The 26,026-nt window shown below is 39.0% G+C and overlaps 1 protein-coding gene across 1 annotated transcript; it reads right to left on the reverse strand.

Annotated features, from left to right (window-relative positions):
* Positions 1–2,715: 2,715 nt before the first annotated feature.
* Positions 2,716–15,359, reverse strand: FANCB (FA complementation group B). The gene is made up of 8 exons (XM_009961360.2): positions 14,424–15,359; positions 13,309–13,461; positions 12,751–12,843; positions 9,454–9,582; positions 8,414–8,580; positions 6,172–6,626; positions 5,092–5,329; positions 2,716–3,136 (listed from the first exon to the last, which is right to left on the reverse strand). The coding sequence occupies exons 1-8, from the start codon at positions 15,357–15,359 to the stop codon at positions 2,716–2,718; spliced, it is 2,592 nt and encodes an 863-aa protein (XP_009959662.2).
* Between the last annotated feature and the right edge of the window lie 10,667 nt (positions 15,360–26,026).

Genomic DNA, 26,026 nt, shown 5'->3' on the forward strand with positions numbered 1-26,026 from the left:
CAGAACTCACTCTATGGACAAATTCACTTCCAATATGTTCTTGGAAGTCCAGAAAATGGAACTCCAACTGTTCCTGACAGAAACACAGAGAACCAACATAACCAGTCTTCCTTGTCCACACAATTCGGACTCTCCATTTAAACAGCAGCATGTGCTGAGATTAATCATCATGACTGACCAAATAAACGGAAGGTTAACACCTTTAGTTGCTTTTACTTCTGAAAGGCAAGTTTAGGAAAGTGCATACCTCTAAACAAAATTTCTGTTGCCGCCACTTAAAGATAAGATTCTAGAGTTTGAACCTTTGCTCAAACTCGTTCCATTTTTCCAATGCCTGTCCAAAAATAGCCCCATACCAGCATAAACCTTCCAAGTATTTCCAGCATACCTTTAGACTTTGGCAGATAAATGTACGTCTCATGCATATGCAATAGACCTACCAATTGCATCACTACCACTCAAAGCTGTGCCATGTCATTCTGCATTACCAGTCAGTCGGAGAACTGCTCCTGATGATATGCAAACTAAGCATTCATGCCTCTAGAAAGACTCTTTTAGTAGGAACATGTTGTTGTCTGCATTATTATTCTACTCTAATAATTTTGTTCCTACACTCCTGTGATTTCACTGTTTGTTTCTTCTAAGTAACGATAAGTAACAGCTCCGTGGAAATAGAAACTGGCAACTTCTCTTCCTTAGCAGCTTCTTTTCATTTGCCCCACTCTACCAGTTCAATAAAGGCGTGCAAACACAAGCGCAAGTTTATCTTTAGACAGACAGACACATGATGGCGAGTTACGACATGACACCAGCACTGCTAATAAAAATCAACTGCCGGACTGTTTACACCACTTTGCATAAACTCCTTCAAAAGCCCTGAGCCGAATAGTAGCTTTGCTGCTCTGCAAGTTTCTGCTAAGCTGGTTTACCAAGGTCTTGCCCTTAGCTGCAAGCAACAGGATCGTACTTTGAGGTTTTTCACTTCATTTAAGTGTTCACAAGCAGGAACTTTCTTCTGGAAATCCCAGTGACAACTGACTGCCAAGCCCTGACAATGAGCTCTTAAGCTTTGACTATGGGCTGAAGAGAACTGTGGCTTAACAAAGAAAGTTGGGTTTTACAGCAATTCTTTCTCATCCAGTAAACACCGAGTTTCAAATACCTGTGACAATTTCTTAGGGCATTCTGGACATCTTAATGCAAAATTTCCCTTCTATATCGCCAAAAAAGGAGACATCTAATACTCTGAGCATCACAAAAGTGCGACTACTTCACTAAACTAAGTTATAAAGTACAGTGTTCTCTCATTTACTGTTTTTCTAGCTAGTGTTTTGCCTTCAGATGTGCATTGGTTTACTGCTGTTGCCAATATGAGAAGACACTTCAGACTGAAAAACATCACCACTCTAATGTTTCTGGAGGACACACATACAGAAGTTGAACTTTGATGAAAAAAAATATAGAATTATTCTGAAATGTCAGTGTTCCTTTGAGTCAATATCTTCCATTCTTCCCAACCAACTTTTATTGTCAGAGTGCATGCTGCAGATGGTAACTGTTAAAATTTTGTTTACAGGAAAACTGAAAAGCAAAATTTTGACAACTTTAGAAGAACGGCGACATACACTAGGAATGTTTTGCTTGCATAAAGCAGAGATAAAAGGAAGTGAATTACTGTGATTTGGGATTTTCTATGTTTTCTGCCGCTCACGAAGGTGAAAAATGATTAAAAAGTAACTACCTCAGTAAGCAGCACCTGCAAGATCACAGGCAGTTCTCCTTGTGGATGCATGGGTGGAATCTTGTTCAAACCAGAGAAGGGAGGAATAATAGGTAAAAGGTTGCCCATTATTTAAAATAGTTGAGATAGGCTAAAACCACTGAGCTGCTTGTATCAGCAGACAACCATTTATGACTCAGGGATCAAGCAAACAAGTCTTCTGACACTGAAGCCAGGTTAATGTCCAGGGAAGGACAACTTCCTTCAGGATTTACCAATGAGATTAGCCCTACCACTAGGTTCTGGGTGGGAATGGACCTCTCAAACCTGAAGGTGTTTTATTACCGAGTGAATTTTCATGAGTCCTTGAAATTTCATAAGAGGCCTGACCTGGTTCTCCAGCTCCAATACTCCAAAATCTCTCAGATCTGAGGGTGGGCTCTAGAAGACAGGGCTACAAGGTGCAATCAAGTTTCTTCCTTAAGTGGTATCATTAAAAGTGATGTCAAAGGCTTCATATATCATGAAGATAAGCTGCCTCTTGTTTGAATTTGTCAAATCCCATAGTCAAATTACGAATTAAAATTAGTTGCTTAACTTAGATCCTTTCTATAGCTGTTTTAAGATTTCTAAAAAAAGCTTAAGTTTTACCTGTGTAACAGTCATCTTACAAGTTTAATAGGACTATTTTAAACACTACATGTTTGTTAATTTTTTTCTATTACAGTTAATTCACAGTTATGACTTTGGAACAGGACTTATTACCTTAAAAATAGTATTTTCAAAATATGTAAAAAAAAATAGTGACTCAGTGACTTTAATATTAAATTCTTACCAAACCAGCTACAAGTAACCAACCAAAATACCAGTATTTACTTGTAGAAATAACTGAGCTATAGAATAAATAGTAATATAAGTACCCATGAAAATACAAATATTATTTAATAGTATAATTTTATTAAACCTTTATTCAAAATAAATTTAGTGAATTGTTTCTAGGACTTGCTCAGTCTCCACACAATCACATCTGAACTGAGCTGAGCTTCTGCTATTTTCAAAGCCATCTCCTGGTAAAGGGCACCATTCATTGTTTGATTCATACTTAGCACACACTCTTCCCGTTCATCCTGAAGCTTTTTCCTGAATTGCTGAACTCCTTCCTCGCCTTCCAGTAAAGAAGCCACAGGAGCATCACTGATTTTCTTGCCAGGTTCACTCCCCCACATCAAGCTGTTTTCAGCTTTACTTTCTTTTGAGAAGAAAGAACTCCTTGAGGTGAGCATTTCTTTTTCCAAAGCCAGTGCTAACTGTTCAGTAAGTACGTCTTTGCTTCCAGATCTCAGGAGTTTTATATCACAGCTTGGTGGGAGAACTCTAGAAAGGCTATGAAGGCACTGGAATAAGACAGTCAGGTTTCTGTAAAATAAAATAATTATTATTAAAGCTACATTAGATCTTCAAAATTCTTTAGCGGAAAATAAAACAAAGCTACTTTAAATCAAACAGGGAAAGACGCTGATTATGGTTTTAACTATTACATGTACTGTACATACAAGAGTAAGCAAGGGCTTTCTAATAGTGTGCACTCTAGCCACAAAAAGACTGACACTAAGCAAACTTCAGCAACATAAATATTCTATGCTAAAAATATATGACCGTGATTAGGGTTACATGTGCACCACATGTTTCTTTAAGAAGCAATTCATTGTATGTGAAGGCCACATGTACTAGAACAAAGAAAATGTGTTCTCTGGTCTACAGTTAGGGGCAGAAAAAAAAGTCACTTACATGAATAGATTGTCACTATCAGTAGGGATGTACAGCATGGCTATTACGTGGCCAACAGCTTGTCTTTTTAAACGGTCACTGGCGAGGGCAAGTTGCATTTAAAAAGTCAGAAATTCAAATTTATTGAGAAACCAAGATAAAACAGTGTTGGTAATCATCAGGGAACCTACTCCCCTGGATACCAGTGTAGCACATACGACACAGTGACATGTTCCTCATTCTAAAAGTAATGTAGAGTTTGTCCAAAGTCTTATTTCCAGTGTTTGCCTAGATAAACTCCTTGGAAGATGTCTTTAGATTTAAAAACAAACAAACAAACAAACAAAAAAAACTCATAAAAAAAAACCCCACAACCTACCAAAACCCACCAACAAAACGAAGGCACAGCCCCAAAACCCCCACAAGTAGCTAGTTTTCTCACACAGATCAGAAAGGCATTTTTTCTTAAAGTACTTCTATTCCAACTTAGTTATGTTAACATTCCACTACTTACAACAGATATAGTTTATTTGGGTTCTGAAAGGCTGTGAAAAAGAACAGTGTGTAGCTCCCACCTATGACAGAACTATCCTAGCTGGATAAAAGATCAATCCAAAGGTGGGGAAAAAAATATGGAAAATGCAATCATATTTACACCATAAACACGCAGTTAACTATTCATGCAAAATTGGATCAAAAGCAAATAGTATCAAGTAACCTAACTTTTCAAAAGGAACCAAAAGTCTCAAGGCTTAAAATTTTACTGATTGATTTCTTAAACACTTCAGATTTTCCTCTTACATAAAAGAAGGAAATGAGCTCCTAATTTGAGTAAAAGATTGACCTCACTATAAATTAGAAATTATTAAGAGATACACCTTTTTTTTTTCTTTAATTTTTTAGCTTGAAGTCTTCAGGACAGGCAACATGCGTGAATGCTTGAGAATTACTTTTTATGTTTTGAGCCTTATCCAGCTAAATCATAATTACAGCAGCATTACTAATTTGTTTAGCCCAGTTTAGGAAATTTTATAGACATTTGTCCAAGAATCTCCATAAGAAACAGAAATCACTGAGACTCTTCAGACTATTTCTCTTCCAAAATCACAGTAGACAGGAAATAAATATATCAGAAGTATGTACAAAATCAGACTAAATTTATGCTGCAGTACTAAACTACAAAATGACATAGCAAATTTAAATTTAGTATAACTCGGGGTTTCTTGCAGTTTGCTTGGGGTTTTTTTTGTTGTTTTTAACACCTCCTTAAAGATTTTTTTTTACATTCAACACATGTTGAAGAAAAATTATACATTATACTAAGAATAATGTAAGACCAATTAATATAAAATAAATAAATAGTACCAAGTAGATATTAGTGGAGACTAGAATTACTTGTAATTCAAAGTTCTAGCCTAGACAAAATTAAACAATGCAGTTCAGGTTCTGCCATAGTTCTGATCTGAAAATAATTCTGTTATTGCTGATGGTTATCATACATCCTACTGGTTACAATTTTGGCCGTTGTTTAGTATGAACTAGTCTAAAGACAAAAAACAGTGTATGCAAGATGAATATACTCTACACTTTTTGAGCAATTTTACCTGCAAAATAACGTTAGAACTCCTTCAAATGGACTTTTCAGGGTCCAGTTAAAAACTGTACCATACACATTTCCTGCTTTATGACAGAATATGTTGTCATGGCATTCCTTAAATGGTGTGCACTCCATTTCTCCCAGTAACCATGAATTTACTGGAGTCAACGTGCAGTCTGAAGACACAATCTGAAAGGAGAATCTGACAGATACTGCAAGGACAGCAAGTATGTCTTCCATGGAACCTGCAGTAAAAAGATGTTTGACCTAAGTATTTTAATCATGTTGCGTGCATTGAATGTGCTTAGATTTTTGGTTCACACTCCCAGTTTTACATGAAGAGTGTGTACCTGCATTCAGGCTTTCTTTAGGAATTTTCTTCTCACCTGAATTCTTATACCTACTTCTGTCAAACAAAAAAGTTTGCTGGTTAACAGAGCCCCACCTATTTAATGAAAGCTCTAGAGAGAAATGTCATCTAGCCAGAAGATGACTATTAATAGCCTCCTGTGATAGTAAGATGACATGTTTGCTTTAGCCAATGATACAGCATTAAAGGAAGAAAGAAATTAAAATTCATTGCAGATGATCAAAAGCGTATTTTGCTACATGAGGGGAAGCCCAGTTCAAAATCAATTCAATCAGAAACATTAAAAGAAAGAAAAACAAATTACCTTAATAGATGTGTAGATGAGGAAAAGCTTCAATTATTTTGGTATTATTTAAGAGGTAATACTACGTCAGAAAAAAAATCTATGTATCTAATCAACAGTAAGTATCTTATTTATAGAAAAAAATGCAGGCTTCAGCATTCTGTACTCAGACTTATCTTCAAAATTAACCTTTCCAAATACACTTCAGCACCAATGCTAGCACAAAACCTTACAGCAACTCACTTAACATTTTTTCCATTTTGAAAAATGTTCCATTTTGTATTTCACCCCGCTTTTAATTCCCAACAGGTCTATACAGTTCGTGATCAAAGAGACAGACGTGATTACACCTTGAAAACTTAGCTTGGCATTACCTAGAGTAAACAGAAAATCAATCATATATATATGAATCCAAATTATACCAATCCATTTACCTGTACAGTAACTATTATCCCTGAGCATCTTTACCGAATATTTTCCATTTGAAATATCTTCCAGACTTAACAAAATTTTCCCACAGAGTACAGCAATCTTTTTATTCTCCCGTAAACTATCATTCCGACGTTTTTGTTTCTTCGCCTGTAGAAGAACTGTGCAACGTGCACGATGAAATGCTAGTAATGGTGAAAGGCTGGTAACAGCAATGACTGTCTTCGCTCCATCCAGCCGAACCCTTGAACATCTCTTAGGAAACTCTTCTTTCAGATCATTCCTGCTATGCAAGTCCAATTTCATCTTTTTTGGAGGAGGCTCAATTTGACACGAGGAGACAGCCAATGCTGAGAAGGCTTTGTTCAGCTTAATGATTTTATTTCGACACTTGATAATCGGAGAAATCAAAGAGAAGTCTTGATCCATCACTAAAGACAAACTGACATCACTCAGTGACCTGTGAAAATCCATATAAGATGACTGCACTCCCAGTTTGTATTTTGCCTTCTGACAAATAACCAGAACTTTGCAGATATATGCAGACTTTTAAGACTACCACAAACTCCAGTACCCTTCCTGGTTAAGTCATAGACTGTGCAAAGAGTATAAGTCCTTCAAATGACTGTTTCATCTAAGCTTAGTATAAAGCTTTCCAAAATGTGGACTGAATTTTTTAAGAGCTTCTAGGAGTTAGATGCCTCATTTCAGCTGAAAGAATCTGAATATCTAATGCGGCCAGAAAATGTTGAAAATTCCACATAACCCATGCAGATACTCTGACATTTACAATTTATTTTTAAAGACTTAACTTTCTTTTAATAAAAAATTACAGAAAGTATCAATTCTGTCCTATTTGAGGATGGAAAGCTCTTCTGATGATCTATATTGTTTTATAGATATTCAAACAAATTTGAATGTAGAGAGTAAAATAAAGGGTTTAAAATACCTTAAACATGCAGTAATTTTCTGAAATGGCTGAAGTACTTACTCATTCAACACAGGGTTCTTTCAACAAAATCGTAATTTTACTGTTTCTAATCCTCTCTTAATATTTTATTCTGTCAATCAATCCAGTCTCAAGATGTCACTGACATCTGAAAGTCTTATGAATGTATAATTTTCTTTACAGAGAAGTATTACCACCTCATAATCCAATCTAAAACATCACTGCAATCCTGCGCTAGTACAAAGCACAAAAACAATCAATAGAGACTTAGAGTGTAGGGGGTGGAAAGCAAGCAAGCACTTTTCCTCCAGAACAGTACTATATACAACAACCTGCGAACTGAAGCCCACAAGACCCAGGTTCTGCTGCTAGCCTACCAGGTAACCATTGCCAAATGACTTCATCTTCACAGATCTTTTCTCAACTGTAAAAATAGGGGAGAGGGCAATATCGCTGCTGGTTTCTAAAGAATGGTTCCAAAACTTCTCAGGATTTCTGAAGCTATACAGGAATTAAGTATTTCATTTTCAAAACCGAAGTCATCATCATCAAAGCTAAAAGAATAAACACTGGAAAGGCAAAACCAGTTTTCTCAGTGGCTCTTAACAGAGGCCATTAAGAAGATGAGGTCCACTTTCTTGTAAAGTTATAGCAATCTGGCAGTTGAGAAGTAGCATACCCGCAGGCCCAGCAGAATGGCCAAAGGATGCAACAGGTCAGCTCCCTCACAACCAATGGAATGATGTTCAGTGGCATCAATAGTCTTTAAGCTTACCCTAACACAGTCTCAGCTACACTGCTTGTGGGAATATAAAGAAAAGGCATGTTCTGACCCCACCAAAGTTTACATCACACAATGCACACTGTAAAATCATGTTTCATGCAACCCCATTTGTTTAAACTGTGCTCCAAATTAGCTCCCTTCCTGTAAGGGGGAAATAACATAAGTAGTATTTACAACTAGAACTGAGCAATTAAAATTAACAGAATAAACAAATAATTTTAAAGACAATAATAATAATAAACAAAGAACCATAATTTTTGTCAAAACTGTTGCAAAAAGCCTCCAGTAATGATTTGGTTATACTGACACAACTGAATTTTACACAATGCTAGAGAGAGACCAGCAGCAGCAACAGCACTGACAAAGACACGCACTTGAAACCCTTCATATACAGATGGTCAAAATGAGAAAGTTCAAAGCTCAAAAATCCACTCTTGCTACTGCAGAGCTTAACCTGCAATGCGGTTTCTATACAACTACTCAATGAAATTATTAGAGAAATGTATATACTTACAAGTGAAATGATTCAGTGAGTTTTACTCCAACTACCAAGCTGTCACCCACAACACGCTGCCACAATTTCTCTATGAAGTGCTCTGGGACTTTAGACGCCAGTGATGTCTCTTTACTAAGAGAATGAGGAGGATTTTCTACATCATCCCAGAGAGAGACAAGACCTTCCTTACAGAAAAACGGTTTTTCTTTTTAGATAAAGTAAGTGGAGATATTAGTTCTTTTTATACAGCATTACTTCATGTTTTACCACAGATGATTCCTGGCAGTGTTTTTAAGACATATAAAATAAAATCTATATAAACTAGTCTATCCTCTACAAGATTCAAAAGATAGCATTACATTTTTGTAAAACACACAATCTCATGAAAAGCACAACTCATTCTCTCCTTGTGAACACCACTTGTATGAATATCGAACTGTCATCCAATTAATTGTCCAAGAAGATTTAAGGTACTAGAATTTATTTCATATTACTACATCACTTGCTTGAAATTTTGTTGTCTAAAGCTGGCTGACTTGAAAGGGACCACAACATTAACTAAAAGGGAGATCAACTCTATTTCAAGTAAATGAGGCTTCTTTTGAGTAACATATTAAGATAACATTTTCCCAACCTCCATCACCTTCTCAGCCCACAGTTCATTCTGCCCCCATTAAAAAAATCAATTTTGCTTCCATAGATTTATGACAGCTCGTTTTTCCTCACGTTGGATGACAGACAGATATTCAATATCTAGGCAACTGTGCCAATTAAGACTGTACACTCCCCCTGCTGTGCCACTAACTCTTTGTTAGAGCTTACTCCTCCATATAACTTAGTTGTCAAGAGGTAATGTGCAAATCAATTTTACGTAAAGACAACTAAATTTACTCTTATCTACATACAATGACAGGTTAAGGTAATGAACCCGACCTAAAAAGCAGATTAATGATATTTGATTGTGGCAATCCCTACAAGTAAAAGTAGTAAGTGGTTGAGGGAAGCACCCTCTACAAATGGCTCAGCAGAAGTGATCTGTACTCTCTTCTCCATTTTACCTTTTTGGCAGTTGGTAGAATATGGGTTCTTTCTTCAACGAGATCTATTAATGCTCTGCAAGATTCAAGAATAACCCTCTTTTTGAGTCGTAAATGATGTTGTAGCTCTTGAACAGAGGTGCAACCAGCCTGTAAAAGATAAAAATTATCATTAGAGTTATGCTTAGGTCTACTACAAATAAAAACTGATAGTACAGCTACCAAGATATCTTTTCAGCTTTCCATTTTTATGCAAGTATCACAACTCAAAATCCTGGCATTCCTCAAGCAATGCTTCTAAAAAAGGTTCAAGTAAGGTTACTATGCTGCCAAAATACGAATCTAACAATCTTGGCCTCTCAATATTAAACCTAGAGTTTAAGATAAACTTCTAAGGTAAATTGTATCAAATTATGCAGATATTCAGCTTTTTCATTATTATTCCTGCCTCACTTCTCCATTGATATCACTTTTGATTTCTTCAAGACTTGTATTAATTATTGACCCAGTAATTATATCAAAGAGCTGACAGTTTTACAGACACACGTGCAAGCTATGTCTCAATTAAAAAAAAAAAAGCACCAGCACGCCAACACCAGCTTCTTAGATGTTAAGAAAGCTCCTCAAAAGTTATTCTCTGGAGAGCAAGATGCTGCGAAGTCCAGTGCCTCCAAGGTGAGAACAAAGCTCACCATCGGAATGCAAAACCAAACTTCCCTCATCCTCAAAAAAAACAAATCAGGACCAATCATAACCAACTGACAATCCTGAATAAAAAGCACTTCATGTAAGCAAATCCACGCCCTCTGCTCACGCTGTAATGGCAAAGGGCATTTAGAGCAAGTAGCATTCATCATGATAAGTTTGGTAAAAAATTTATTTGCCACCTACCAAACCAGGCACTGTAAGTACCAGGTTCCAAGCAATAATTCAGTGCCAGACTTGAGTCAGGAGAAGAAAAGGACGAGTTAAGAACAAAGATGATTCTACAATACCTTCCTAATCGAGGTCATCAGAACACCAAACCATCACCTCCATTGGTGAGCAACTCCTGAATAAAGTGGGAAACAGAAAGCAAATGGGGAAGCACACGCTAAGCAGCAGTCAAAATGGCCAAAGATTCACTGAGGTACGCTTGCTGACCAATCAGACTTTTGCAAGCCCTTTTTCCTCATAAAGCACACAAGAAAGAGACCTGAAATTCACCACATGGCAAATCCAAGACTGGGTAGCACCCCCCATATACTGTCTCTGGAACAAGTGATATGCACCTGCATCCTGCCATATGCCAAGGTGTACTGTGCAAGAAGCATCAGGTCTCCGGGGAGCCATTACAGCGGCCTAACCAGTACCAGAGGGGGGCCTGCAGAAAAGGTGGGGAGGGACTGTTTACAAGGGCACATAGCGATAGGACGAGGGACAATGGTTTTAAACTAGAAATGGGTAGACTTAGATTGGATATTAGGAAGAAGTTCTTTACCATAAGGGTGGTAAAGCACTGGAACAGTTTGCCCAGAGAGATGGTGGAGGCCCCATCCCTGGAGACATTGAAGATCAGGCTTGATGGGGCTCTGGGCAACCTGATCCAGCTAAAGGTGTCCCTGCTCACTGCAGTGGGGTTGGATTAGATGGCCTTTAAAGGTCCCTTCCAACCCAATGCATTCTATGATATCTCCAGCCAGGGGCTTTTTGCCAGCAGAACCAGCAGAATGTGCAAAACAGACTATTCATTCGATCCTAACACAGATTCACGGAGCTGTACAGCTGAAAGCCAGTTGGTGCGTTAAAAGAACAAAGTCACAGAACGTAGTTACGTAGAACATAGAGCCGTCAGTGGCACAGTGGACAACCTTCATTACAACAGTGGAAGGAGCAACAAATGAAAGAGATTGAAACCAATTTCTGTTTTGTAGAAGAGGAAAGTAATGTAATAAGTAAGGAAAGAAGCAGCAGCAAAGAATTCTGTTTTAAAATATATGACTACCCAAAAGAAACCAGAAACAAACAAACAAAAATGCACTTGGAAGGAGCTTGCAGTTCTGCATGAAAAAGCTAACAGGCCTCTAATATGCAAACTTCAGAACTGTAAAAGAGCAGGGTTGGAGGGGACCTCAAGAGGTCCTCAAAATTAATTCAACTTCTACTCTCTTGTGCTTTCCAGGAAGGAAGAATCCCTATTGTCCAGTTTTCTCCAAACAACAGCTTTTATTTTTTGGAAAATGTGTAAGATCTCTTTAAACATCTCTCATCATTAGAACTAGAAGTCTTATATTTTTCAGACTTTTCCTAATGGGTCATAGCCCTCCTTTTCTTCTAGTACTAAACTTTTGCCAGTTAATTTGCTTCATTTTTAAAGGCTGGAGATAAAACTGCCACAATATCCTCCTTAGGTTTTCACTAATTCTCAAATGACGGAAATAATTACCTGCTATCTCATACTTAAAGCACTCTTAGCAAACTAACAATAGCCTCACAGCATAAGTCTCAAATTGAGTCAATGATATTTCGTAAAGCTTTTTTTCTTTTTCAATAATCTTCCTATTTTGTCAATTATTACCCATTTGGTATAGGCCAACGCACAATACTGCAAAAGAACGTCTTGGAGAGTAAGCTGGGTGTTTAATAACAGGATGAAAGGTAGAAAGAAGAAAGGCAATGATATGTTCCCATGGATTACTTGCATTCTGGCAAGTTCCCCCCAGCTTGTTTTATAAATGATGCTAATTAAAAGAAGGATACATTTTAGCTTCACCTACTCTCCAAAATTATTCTAATAAAACTGCTAGTAACAGGAGGAGAAATGTCAGCAGGTGATGAAATAACCACAGTCATTAAATCAGAGAAAAGTTAAAGCCAAGTTGACTGAAGTCCAAAGACAAAGCATCAGACCATAACGCTGCTCTTTATTCTCAGGCCTAACTGCCACTCATCAGTGTGCACAGGGAACCTAGTACTGCAGCATCTCAAAACAGGTAATGAGGAGCAAAACAAATAAATGTTTGAATTTTATTGAACTGGTATTTAAACATCTATGAGTAAAGTGACTATTATGAAGCTTTGATATGATGGCTTCAGCATTATCTCAAAAGTGTAATTAAAATTAAATTAGACCCTTCCAATTACCCGAATGCATTTGTAATAACTGAGAGAACTGAAACAGATCACCACTGATTCAAGAATGGATACTTAATAACGTTGTCTTCTCCCTGAACCACTTCTCCAATAAAAACAGTATCATTAACCTCACTCTTTAGATAATGTAATAATACAGAAAAGTAATTTGGAGAAAATATGGAGGCAGAACTATTGAGTACGAACCTGTAATCTTGTTTCAAGGGCTTGGATAGTAAGCAAACCATTCTCTTGCAATCCTTCTGTGGCAGGAACATCATGTTTATAATTAATACCGCTCTAAAAAACCAAACCAAACCCCTGAATTAATTAAAAAGCTGAAAGTAAGGTTCAGGCGGCTATTACACAACATTATAAAAATCCGGGGGAAAAATACAGAAAGACAGAAGAATCACAGTATGTATTTGAAAAGAAAAGTCTTATCTTCTGATAATTAACAAGCGGTATGGCCTTAATTAAGAGTTCTTAGCCAAAAGGTAGGCATTGTAGCAAACCTGTTACATATGTGAAGCATCTTCAACTGCATTATTTTAATTTCCAAAAGAACATTGATGTTACCAAGGAAGTAGAATAATCTCTTCAGATAATTTATGATTAGAGCAGGGAACATTGTATTCAAATTTCAGGGCATTTCTCAGCAGACATCCAATCTCACTTTGCACCAATACTTCAATAATGTCTTGAGGTTTTTCTTAATTTAGTAAGCACAGACTGAGTAGCTGAGAAAAGGCAAGCTGAACTTACTGCGTAATTGACCGCTCCAAGATCTGTTATTTTGAATGTACTTAACACGTCTGTGTCGGAGTCATCCTTAAAAAGCAGTAACAGTTGCTCACTTCCAGAGCCAATAAAATCATCCACCAGAACAGACTTCACTTTTTGCCATTTGGAAGCCACCTACAGTCGAAGAGGTTTAAAAATACATATATTTGAATAAATCTTATATCTGAGATTTCATTTTGGTGAAGCTTGCTTTCTATAAAAGGGCAGCCTATTCAGGTGTGTGGAATACAGTATTTTAAGAAGATTTAAGCTCTCATTCCATCATTTAGAGCCTATGTAACTCTGGGAAAAATGAGACATTTCTCTTTAAAGATCACTTTCCACAATAGAGGTGGCAGAGAAGATGACAGCTTTTCATTGTACTCAGATGAACAGACGAATGCTGTAACATTTATTTAGAACCAGTAATACCTGCAGAGCAGTTAAGGACATTATACCTTTGACATTCAGAAATACTTCTGTTGCGTTGCACTCCGAAATATGTTTGAGAGGTAAAGACAAAATTGTACAATAATGCTGGTGACTAAATAGGACAAACTTTAATTTCCCAAGTTTATACAAGTCTTCTTGACAGAACATTACAAAACCCTAGAAGTTAACTTTGTTTCTCCTGACTTTATGAAACAAAAGCAAGGCTGCCTCTTGTCACTTCCATGAAGCAACTTTTTGTTTCCAGGAAGTGAGAGTCAAAGGCTTCTAAATTCCAATGAGAAGTTTATGCTTTGCAATGGTATCAGTTTACTTTCACTTTAACACAAATTCTATAGGCACACTCATAACTGTCTTACAACTCAAGTTCTCATACTATGTCAGTTTTCAATTAGCAACAGAAGCTTTGGCTCAGATTCATAAAATGTATTATTAAATACTAGAATCCAGGGTTTATTTTCAGATAGCTAAGAAAGCAAAACAATCTCACACGGGTTATTTTAACAGAAGCAACAATAGCAACAACAACAAAAAAATCTATAGAACTTAAACATGCAGCTTTTCAGCTGCAGAAACTTCCTAAAAGACAATATATACAAAACAAAGAGATACAGTAGTAAAAGGGAACTTTTTAAAGCCACAAATACCTGTAAGCTGTCTCCCCTCTGTACAGCACAGATATTTCCAGAGGCAAAAGACACGATAAATAGCAAATCATTGCTACTGGTTACAGCTGTTTTTACTGAACGTGGTTTCTCATAAGGAAGCTCACAAACACCTTTAGGGAGACCGTCTTGGAACCAAATAAGCTGATTCTTGTGAGTTACGGCAACAAGTGATACGTGGAGCTGTTTTTTCAACATTTCGTTCTTGCAGACATAGACAGAAGACACCACTCTGCTGTAAGCATGAGGCATAAAGCATGTGACAGTTAGCATTTTTTGTGTTTCAATTGCATAGCCAAAGAACTCACTACCCCAGATGGCTCTGTCTGAAGTGGAAAACTCATCCTCATCTTCACTCTCTGGCAGGCAAGCAGCTTTTATCCCTAAGACAACAGTGCCTTCATCCGCAATTTCGCCTGTCCACACAACAGAAGAAAGCTGAACAGGAGCACTTAGAACCGTGCAGGTGTCAGAAGAAATGTAGAACAGCTTGTTGGCATGCCTCCACAAGACTGAAGGGCCAGCAAACAACCTGATGTCTTCTTCCAGCTCATAATCCAATTCAAAATGAAAGGACTGCTCAAACTGATTTGAGCTGTGAAGCAACAGTAAAAGGTATTTGACAACATTGTTCCGTTTTTTCTTTTTCATCAAAATGCAGGGAAGAATAATCCCTGTTCTGGAATCCGTTGTGCAGCTACAACAAATTATTTCAATTTTTAAGTGACTGCCACGCATGTTGAATACGCCAGACGACTTCTGAACAAACAGCTTAGTGTCTCTGTTGAATGCCATTCTTCTGACATGTAAGTTCGTTGTTTTATCAGCTGATGCCTCCATGTGTTTTGTTTTTGACAACTGAAATATAAGGACTTCGCCATTGTAGGACAAGAATTGTTCTTGCTCACCTGGAGGCATCTTTATTTATCTTTATGTATATTCCTCTACAAGAAAATTGTATGCATCTCCATTGTTGTCAGGAATGTTTCTCTGACATCAAAACTATTTGGATGTTTTTCATCTACAAAAGTGAACAACAACAAAAAATTAAATTATTTTGGGACTAGCTGAACTGATCCTTAAGAATAGGAAAAACTATACATTGCAAAGCAACGGCATTGATTGATTTGAGAATATGAGGCCAGTATGTGCTTTAATCTCAAATCAAAATGAAGTTAAGCTACTTTGTACTGAGAGATTTAAGTAACAGAAACATTCTTAAATGTATTCTAGCATTTATTTACCAAAGCATGAACTCCTTGCTCATCAACAACTACACAGTATAATCTAAATCGAAAGAAACCAAACCAAACCATACACGCACAGCTTCTGTGACTGAATTGAAAGTATCGGCTCCACAAATATACTGAGCAGACTGGAAAGAAACTGTGCTTCAAATTCTCAAATTTAAGATCTTTCATAGAATCACAGAGCGGTTTGGGTTGGAAGGGACCCCAAAGACCACCTAGTTCCAAACCCCTGCCATGGGCAGGGACACCTCCCACTAGACCAGGTTGCTCAAAGCCCCATCCAGCCTGGCCTTGAACACTGCCAGGGAGGGGGCAACCACAGCTTCTCTGGGCAACCTCTTCCAGTGTCTCACCACCCTCACAGTCAAGAACTTATTCCTAATATCTAATCTGAATCTCCCCTCTTTCAGTTTGAAAACTACACTCAGGTGTGGGCTTTAATAATAAATATAAATAATTCTTGGATAAAATTATTAATGCTCTTTAAGGAGAAGTTTCTCTGAAGAAGAGTAGAAGTCATTTTGCCGCTAAGCTGGCTCCCTCCCTCCCCCCATCCCCCGCTCAACCCCAGGGGACCAGAGCGAACCGCAGCCTCCTCACCTCACAAGTTCCCCTCTACTTTCGGGCTCCGAAGCGACGCCCCTTGTCTGGCGCTGACGCCCCAGCAGGGCGGCCTCCCCGGGCCAGCTGAGGGGGCCCGGGCTGCAGCAGCTGCCCCGGCCGGGCCTCACCGCCCCCTCCCCCGCGCCGAGGGACTCTCACGGCGGCGGCTGCCCAAGGGCTGAGGCGGCGGCAGCGCCCGGCCCGGTTTCCGCCCCTGAAAGCCGTTGACTCCCTCCCGTCCCGGCCCAGCAGAGGCCACGCAAACTCTTGCGGAGGGAGCCGGCCCGGAGAGGTACAACGACCGCAGGCTCCGCGCCGGCCAGGCCTCACCCGGCTCCCGGGGCCGCCCCGCTCCCGCCCCGACCACAGGGCGGGTGGGCGGGGGAGGGAGAGAGGGGAGGGCACGCCCGCTCCGAAACTCCCGCCACAGGGGGCATGACGGGAGGGAGAGCGGGGGAGGGAGCGCGAAAGGAGCCGGCACGGGGGCGGGGTCAGAGACTAGGCCCCGGGAAAGGGGCGGGGCCGCCACGGGGAGGGGCGAGGCTTCTGGGGTGATTGGCGGCTCCGGCGCCTCCGCGCTTGCTGCGGCGGCGGTGGTTCGCCGTCAGGCCCCGCCCCCTTGCCCTGCGCCCCGCCCCCTGCCGGGGTCACGCGGCGCCTCCATCCCCATATCTCTCGGCCCCGCGCGCTCGCGGGCCTTGCTGCCGCGCTGCGGCTGTTGCGGGCGGCTCCGCCGGACCATGGCTGAGGTGAGCCCCGGCTGCCTGGTTCCCCCCCCCCCCCGTTCCCGGTTGCCTGCCTCCTTCTCCGGGCCGCCTGCCCCCCTGCCGGCTGCCTGCTGGGCCGCCCCTCCCCAGCCGGCAGCGGGTTGGGGGTCAGGCCCGCCGTACGGGTGAGGGGCTGGGGCTGTCTTGGGCCCCGGCCTTTCCCATCCTTTCACGTCTCTCCCATTTCTTGTTTCCCCTCAGCAGCGACAGGACAAGGCCGCGCTGATAAGCGAGACTAGGCGGCGTTTCGAGGCAGAGTACCTGCCAGGTGAGCGCCTCGGTGGTGGAGCTGGGGGTGGGCTGGGAGCGGTGGGCCTAGCTCCGTGGATGTGGTCTCTGGGGCTTGCCTGGTGTCGCTTTTCCCCTGTGGGTTTCCTGTATCCCCGCTTTCCCGGGTGGGAGGGTGTTTCTGCCTTTTCTTCAGGTGGCCGAAGCTACCGGCTGGGGGTGATGCACAAAGCAGGTTTGCTGTATTGGCTGTTGGTGCTTCTTTCTAGGTTGCTGCCTTGGGCAACGAGACGTGTCGGGGCAAAGGTCTGGGTCCTTTTGACTCCCAGTTACGTTTTATTGCCTGTAGTGTGGGGATCTGGAACGCTGCTGTCACTGCTGTGCTTGGTGCTTTTCGCACATAAAACATGGGAGGAAAGAAAACCATGACCTCGACCAGTTTGTCAAGGAAAGAGTTGTTTTTCTAGACTAACTTGCTTTTCAAATTCATGCTGGCCTTAATTAAAGTCATGCTGTGTGTCCAACTCGATTCATGGGTGCAGATGCATTTAAACTTGTAAATGAAGGCCAGGAGGTGCTGGGGATGCCTAGGGAAAAGGGAATACCAGAGTAAGCTTAGAGGGGTTTCCTTTCATTTCAGATGATTTACATTGCTTATGCTAGAAGAATGTATAGTAGTAGAGTATGCTAACTGCAGTAAGCAGTACATTCTGTTCTGACTGTCTGAAGACTCAACATTAAAAACATGCTTCTATCCAGTTTTTAATGCAAATACAGTAGGAGCACAGTAGTTTAGGAGTTGCATGCATCCCCTTTAATATGCCTTAATCCTGTGAACACATGCCTTGCTTTGGTGTTCCTGATCAGAATTATTGAGGTTACCTAGTTATTACCAGTTTTACATAAGGTTTGCACACTTCTGTAACTTCTTTGTGATTGGCTATAGCAGTTTTCTTGCAAACTTTGGGGCTTGAGGGTGGTACAGCTTTGTTTCATGTGGTTGCTGTGTTAACTTTCATGAAGGAAATGACTTTGGCCTTGGTTAGAGATGACCTGTATTTCTACAAGATGACAAAAATATTAGTAGTGTCTTGAAGAACAGAGCTTATATCACCATTTGATATTGCGATGTGAATAAAGATGTCTTTGGCCTTTTTAAGGCTCAGGCTCAGAAGAGTGGAGGGTCATCTTAAATTCTAAATTATTTTGGCTGTTAGTGTCTGATAAGTGATTCGTATTGCTTTGTATTCTATTATGCCAGAGTCACACTCATAAAAAATTACTATGGAAAGCCTGGAACTGCTTTGGGACAGTTGCTGCTGAAAGGGAGTATTAGCTTTTCAATTGAACTATCCCTTATGATCTTGGAATTCCACAGGTTTCCCTAATGGTAATGAAGCCTCTGTTGGGCTGGTTGTTACAGCCATTAAAATAATTGAATACTGTTGCAAGATAGGCTGTAATCCTATTTGCAGTATTTTGAACACGTTTTCTCAGTAAGCCCATTTTTGGGTCATGGTTTAGGGCTCTTAGCCCTTTCAAGTAAATAAGATTAGTATTTTTTCAGTTTACATTCTTAAGTTCCTCCCTCAAATTTAGGAATACCACAAGCAATTTAATGTTGTTGTGCCCACTTCAAGTGTGGAAAAATACAGAGTTTTAGTTTTATTGTGGTCCTTTAGCCTTTACTGTATATGTTCTAAAATGTATTCTTTCATGCTTCCTTTTAATTGAAAAGGAGTGTGGAGGTGCATGTGTGCAGACACCCCTAAATGTGACTTTCTGTGTGGTAAGGGTACAAATGATTGCTTCACATCCTGCAATTTTATTCTGCTTTCGGATCCAAGGCCCTGTCAAGGCATACTGAGAAACTGATATTTTCTGTGAAAGTTTAGTGAGGTCATAGAACTGTGGGCCTCTACAGAACAAACCTAATTCTGTTTACAAGTGAGCTGCAAGTGTTAAAATTTGAGTAAAGTTTTCAGGTAGTTTTGTTTCTGGGAGGTGCAGCTACCACTGTTTTATTTTCCCTCTGAGGAAAATGATGCTCCTGATTATTCTTGAAACTTGATGTTTGCATTATGAAGTGGTTCTTCCATATTATGGCACTTATGGTCACTGTGTTCCCCCCATGCAGAAAATTGCTAATGGTCACAAATGCTGTGTCTTGCAGTAATGTTTATTTCTGTTGTGAAATGAAAACTTAAAGGGCCTTTGAAATTCTGATTTTTTGATGGAAATTATTGGCAGAATGCAGTGTTTTAGATTAAAGTAGCATATACAAAAATATGTTTTTATATAGCTGGTTCAGAAAAGTTTAATATTAAACTGCTACATCTAATACATGTTGGAATAATCACATAAAAGTTACAACCAAATAATATACTACGGTCTTGACAATTTTTTGGGGTAGGGTGGGAAAAGTTTTGTTCAGCAATTGAAAGCACCAGAAGTCTGTTTCCTGAATTACACAGCTTCATTTCTGTGACTAAATCGAAGAATTGCTTTAATAGTCAGATACAGTTTGGGAAACAGTGTCAGAGAACCTTACTGGCTCATTTCCACAAAGTTTGCATGAGAACTTTCTTCCTGAAGTTGTTCAGCGAATGTGGCCCTTGAAGGGCTCTAGAAGGAAAGCCTGGCCACTTTGAGATCTTATCTGCAAAGCAGTGTTTAATGTCAACTGAGGTCTTGTGGTGGTGTCTCTTTCTCTTTGGTTCATTTTCTAACTGCATCTGAAAGACAACTTCAGTTCTTGTGAGGAATGTATCTCCCTAGTAATGAACCCCCTTACCCCTAAAAGGCATATTTCCAATACTGAAAAGTTCCTGTTGTTCTGATAGACTGGCAAATGCTGTCTGATGTGGTAGGTGGCCAACACTTTATCTTTGCAGTTTTGGGGCCTAATTAGTTTTTTTCTGTTTGGATTCTTTGTGAGAGTTGGTGATGTAAATGATTTGGGTGGTGACAGGAACAACGAAAACAAAAGATTATTTTTCTAGTACTGACTGGTACTAACAATGTTTTCTAGCAAACAGTCTCGTCTTTTTCTTCAGTGCATTTTTCATTCCTTAGAGGATTTCTAAAATTAGCTTTTATTTCTGGGCTGTTACTTCACATTTTAACGTTTGTGGAAATTATTTTTAATCAAATCTTGGTAGGTTTTTTTCCATTCAACAAGTCTTTTTCACACTTCCTTTTGCATATTTGCCATTCTTATTGCCTGTATTCCCTGCCCCTCCCCATTTGCACCCTTTTCCTTTCTTATTTAGGCAAAGCTTAATTTTCAGAAAAAGACTTTGCAATGGAGGTTTCTGACTTTAGACATATGGGTCATCCTCAAAAATATATAGTTATGACTATTGTGGAAAACTCAATGTTTTGATTACCTGCTTATGTCTGTTTATGCTCTAAAAAAAAAAGTTTTCCCTGATTCTTGGTTTTCAGGCTGAGAAATGCTGGAAGGATAAGATAGGAAACATATGGATAGGATAAAACCAATGCTTTTGTAGAAAGCTATGTGATCTTAATGCTTGAGCTTTCTATTGAAAGTAGTCTTTATTGTCCCAGAGTGTTTAGTTTTGCTAAAAGTTTAAATTTATCACATTTTGTGGAGGCAGATGCTTTGTCTAATGCTGCTTGATTTTGTGGAAACAATTCCTTATTGGGTGGGAGTAGTTTTGTTTTCTTCATCCCTGTCCCTGTATGGCTATTGAGCTTTTTAAATTGTTTTTGGTCTTGCCAGTTTCCTCATCTAACAATTGGAGGCACATGCCTGAATGGTTATAGTACTTAGCTTAACATGCTGGGCATCAGCAGCCAATGAGAATGGGTGTCCTTTTTCTAGCCAAGGTCAGAGGAATAATTGTGACCTTCAGACCTGAGACTTCTTGGCTGAAATAGTTTAAGGCAGTAGTTAAATTGAGAGGGTTTGTGTAATGGAATACTTGACATACTTTGCAAAGTTGATTTTTTCTAGTTTTTTGTACAATGAAGTGGTTGGATTCTTTCTCTGTTCAAAGGTATGTAGTTGCTGTCCCTACATTTCTTTTCTAGGTAAAAGTTCTTCCTGAGGGAAGGAGTCATTCTTACAGATTGTGAATTCTGAATGTCTCTGGGTTAATTTAGTGTGGGACTTAACTGTGCTGCCTGTTTTTCAGTCTTGTAGTCTTCTATATTCTTGCTGAATATCCTCAAATTTCTGTTATTTTTCCTAAAGCATGAATGTCAGAAAAAAACACAGCAGTGCAGCCTTGGTCTCCTGGTAATGTAGATGGCACTGGCAAAAAGTGAAGGGATGTTACAATCAAAGAATTTAATGCATTCTTCCAGTGAAAGTGTTGCAGTGAAATTTGTGTTCATTTAGTTTTCCATGATTCTGGAGTTCTTTTCAGAGCTTGTCTTGTGTTTTCCAGGATCCTTTATGTTGAAAGATACTAAGTCAGAGTGTTTCACCATATGTTTCTCAACTTGAAGACAGCTATTAAAAGGGCAGAGTGTGGTCATAGGAAGAGCAAATCTTCTCACTTAAGCAAGAAAAAAGGAAGGCGAGTAATAGGAAGAAGCTGCTATTAAAATAGAACTTCTTCTGTCTTCTCCCTTGACCCCAGATGTTAAATGAGAAAAAGTAACTTTAAATAGCTATTTTAAAAATAAAGTTAAATAAAATTATAAACTTTGAAACCTTTAAAGTTCTGCCTGAGACCTGGTCAATCTTCTTGCTCACTCAAATTTTCCTGAAGACCTTTTAGCTGAGGGAATGAAGAAAGCTAGTTTTGGCCTCTTTTCCTTGCTGTTGTCACTGTTACTCTCTCATATATAACTTAGCATTTGGTTTTAATTCCCTGGTATTTATCAAACTTGCTAAGCAGATTATGCTGTCTGTCACGTTTCTGGATCTGAGTCTTGCTTAGTTTCTATACAGTTTACCAGTTCAACAGAAAAGTCTTGCGGCATCCCAGTTTTGCCTCTTCCGCTGGCTGTGGAACTATTCTGGGATACAGTAAGATGTGAATATCTTGGACTGAGGGAGGAACCAGATTTCCAAGCTTCTGTCTTAACTATGAAAAGTTTCACTGAAGTCTGGCACTGCTGTTACATATGTGGCTTTTGCTAGCTCTTTCTGAACAGAAGTAGCTGTGAATGCTGTTCCTTGTCTTACTTTTGGGGCAAGCAGGGTGTGTTCCAAATACCTTATCAAGTTCTGTTTGTTATGGACTTAGAGATATCCAACTCCCTGAATGGAGGGTGACTAAACTTAATGTCTCAGCATCTTTAGTGTCATTTCTGCAGGTGGGAAGTAGCAGACATTTAAGTTTCTAGTGAGAAAAGCATCAGTGTATGTTTACAAGTGTTTTAAGTGGTTAGGTTTGGAGATTGTCTGAGGTAAGATACTTCAGTTTATAGTTTCACCTGAATTTCCATTTGAGTGCCCCTCAACTTCTGTTTCCTTTTTTTAGCCTCTTGATTGTCGTGCAGGATGTGTTTAAATTGTGTTGAGAACCCCAAAGGACTATTTGCTTTCAACTAATTCTATTTTAAATCTGGAAATTTCTAATAATCCAGTCAGTGCAGTCAAGTGTTCCATGAATGATTTAAAATTAGAAACATTCAGGTTATTTCATGGCATAGTTTGAAAACAAGTTTCCAGGTGTCTAGAATTACAAATTTGAAGAGGAGTTCCTCCTCTGAATTGACATATCTTCAGTGACTGGTTTATTGGAAAGGACTCCAGCAATTTCATATCACTCTTCTTTATGTGTTAGAAAACACTTTTATTTTGAGTTCACAATCTCATTCTAAATTTTATGTATTTTGTAGCAAGAACTGGATACACTGGGTAAGGTTAAAACAGTAATCATTACTCCTATGTCTTGTTAAGCTTACCTGATTGAAATACAGGCATCCTGCCAGTGCCTGTGGAGGCAGAGTTTGACTAGCTGTTCCTTGTTTAGTGTGTGTTGTAGTATACGTGTAAATTCAGTTTACATGTGTCATCTTGTTGAGAATTTAGTTGCTGTTGAGAGGAAAAATATTTTAGTTTCTTTCCCTATCTCTGAATCCAGCTTGCTTTTCATGGATGTTGAAAGTTTGGCTAAAATGTTTTCTCCATTTCTTTCACTTTCATTTTCTTAAAATAGTCATAAAGTTAAATTTCTGTTTTTTATTATGTAAGTTCAGAGTTTGAGAAAACTTTAGTGGCCCAGAAACATGTCATGAGGCATTTACCACTAATGATATGTGAATGGTTTTAAAATATTGTTTGATACAAGTTGTGCTATTCTGTCACTCTGACGCTTCTGCTGTCGAATAGATACTGAGAGCCAAGATGGCCTTAGAAAGCAGTGTGAAACATTATCCTCTTTGTTTTTACCTGGTGGTGTGTTTTTCTCTTAATTACTCAGTACCCAAACCCCTTATACAAATCGAATATACATGGCGTGGATCTCAGAAAAATATTTGGCTGATTGATTAACTGCGGTCACTCTTAGCTAGAAGCTGGTGTGTGTTAGAGATTGTTAAAACCAAGTTGAAGTAAGATGGCTCAGGCACTGGAGACATGTAATACTGATGTTAAAGTAAATCTTTGCTCTTGCAAAGCCCTAGTCTGCTGTGGCTGAGTAACTATATATGGCTTGAATAGCCATTATACCATATTGAATAACCCATAGCATAGAACAGCTAGTATACCAGGGCTAAGAGAAGCCAGTGGTTCTCTTACTTTAGCTGCCTGTGGATATGCCACAGTTACTGTATGTGACAGTATCTCTGAAGGAGGTTTGCGTTGGAATCTGTGTTACACAGAGAGGCTGTAGAATATTTCTACCCTTTTGAGTTTTCAAAACTTGACTGAAAAAGGTACTTGGCAAACTGTTTGAACTTGGAGGTTAGTGTTTGTGTGAGCAGGAGTTAGGACTGAGAGGACCTGCAGAAATACTCTCCAATATTATTTTTTATGATTCTAACTCAAAACTAGGTACTGTTAGTGTTTCTTGGGCCAAACTATCTAAATCATAAATCATTGGGGAAATAATCAACTTTTAAATGAGCACTTGAGACTTTACAAAATTTAATACCCCAAATCTTTGCAACTTGTTCCATCTGTGGTTGACCTAGAGCCACAGGGAAGTTAAACAGCATTTCAGTCTTGTGCTGAGTGTTTGCTTTACTGGGCTTAGTTATGATATAGGGAATAAGCTATCTGGAGTGAGTATGGAAATGATGAGGAAAGGAACTGAAAGTGAGAGAGTTTTTAGTGTATTGGAGTCTTTAAGGCAGAGAGGAATAAGTAGGGGACTAAGGAAAGTGGGATTTGACTGTAAGCTTGGCTAAGGAATAAGATAAGGTAGTGGGATGGGATCGGGGGGGAGAAACTTGAAACCTGATGAAGAATGAACTGAGTAGATTAGCTGAGTAGCAGTTGGATGTGAAGAGATGAATTGGGGGAGTACAACTAATAACTCTTGGTGGGTAAATGCATTTTAAATGGGTGTATTTCTACAGCTGTATTGACTATTTTGTGACAGGAAACAGTATAAATGGAAAGACAAGTAAAGTAGGTCATATCATTGCATGTAGGCCAGTAAAACTAAAAAATATTAGCAGAATTTAATGGTGTCTTTTTCTTAACATCTTCCTCAGAGTTGAGATATCTGATTGAAATACGCATCCCTAAACCATCCAGTCACAGTTGTAAATAGATATTTTAATGGTGATCACCCTGAAATTGGTTGAGGTTATTGCTGCTGACAGAGGAATAGTCTTTTCAGTATGTAAAAACTTACACATCTATTTTATTAACAACCAGTCTTAATTTGTGGTTAGTATGAAAAAAGTTAAGTGAATAGTTTAAGAGCTTATGTTTTTTGGTAGTTAGTAGAGAGATGTGTAGCAGTGTCCACTGCTTTCAGATGCATGTGTCTATCATGGGCTGTTACTTGATTTACATTCCAGTTACGCAGATTTCTCAGGCAAAGAGGAGCATTGATATAAAAACTGAGCCTTTGTTTAAGCATATCTACAATAAAAATTGGTCCACTTAAGCATTTGTATTTTACAAACTTTCCTGCTTAAAAAATAAGGAGCAGAGGCACTCCTGTTTGCATCTGAAATACTTCATAGAGCATGTTAACCTGTTAGCCTGTTGCTCACCCGATGCAAGAAGAGTTTGAGGCTTGGGGGCTTTGTACTGCTCTAGAGTTGCATGTAGCTTGTGTTCAGTAAAGTAACAATTTATAACAAGTGTAGAATGTGTAATCTTTTAAAAGAAAACAGTTCTGTTTAATGCAATGATGTATAGTGTGTGATCAAAAATAGTCATTTTAACATCTGTCTCTGACATTTCATGGCTTGACATGCTGATGCCTGTTAAGCTTGAACTTGAACTAGTGGTGCTTAATATATACATTCATCAGTATAGATTCTTAGGCTATATACTAATTTATATTAATTAGAAACCTGTTTTTACACCTGCCCTACATGCACCTTGTTGTCTAATGTTTTTCTTTGAATACGAATCACAGAAGGTATTTTTCTGATGAGAGTTATCTTGTAGTGTTCCTAAGTGTTGTCACAGTAGATAGGTGCTTTTAATCAATTTCTCATGCTATGCTTTATCTGCTTAAGTTTGAAAACGTAAAAGAAATCTCACGTACCTAGTAGATGCTTATATTGAAACTTGATTTTTGTGTTTTCATAGCAAATGTTATATTCTTACAATAATTGGTTTATTTGCTAG

This window comes from Leptosomus discolor, chromosome 1 (assembly GCF_034619465.1).
Source record: "Leptosomus discolor isolate bLepDis1 chromosome 1, bLepDis1.hap2, whole genome shotgun sequence".
In the NCBI taxonomy this organism is placed as follows: domain Eukaryota; kingdom Metazoa; phylum Chordata; class Aves; order Leptosomiformes; family Leptosomidae; genus Leptosomus; species Leptosomus discolor.

Coding starts and splice junctions, on each gene's coding strand:
- FANCB (XM_009961360.2), bottom strand. CDS start 15,359: ATGCCTCCAGGTGAGCAAGAACAATTCTTGTCCTACAATGGCGAAGTC. Junction 13,462..14,423: donor AGAGGGGAGACAGCTTACAG/GTATTTGTGGCT, acceptor CTTCGACTGTAG/GTGGCTTCCAAATGGCAAAA. Junction 8,581..9,453: donor TTCTACCAACTGCCAAAAAG/GTAAAATGGAGA, acceptor TTTTTCTGTAAG/GAAGGTCTTGTCTCTCTCTG.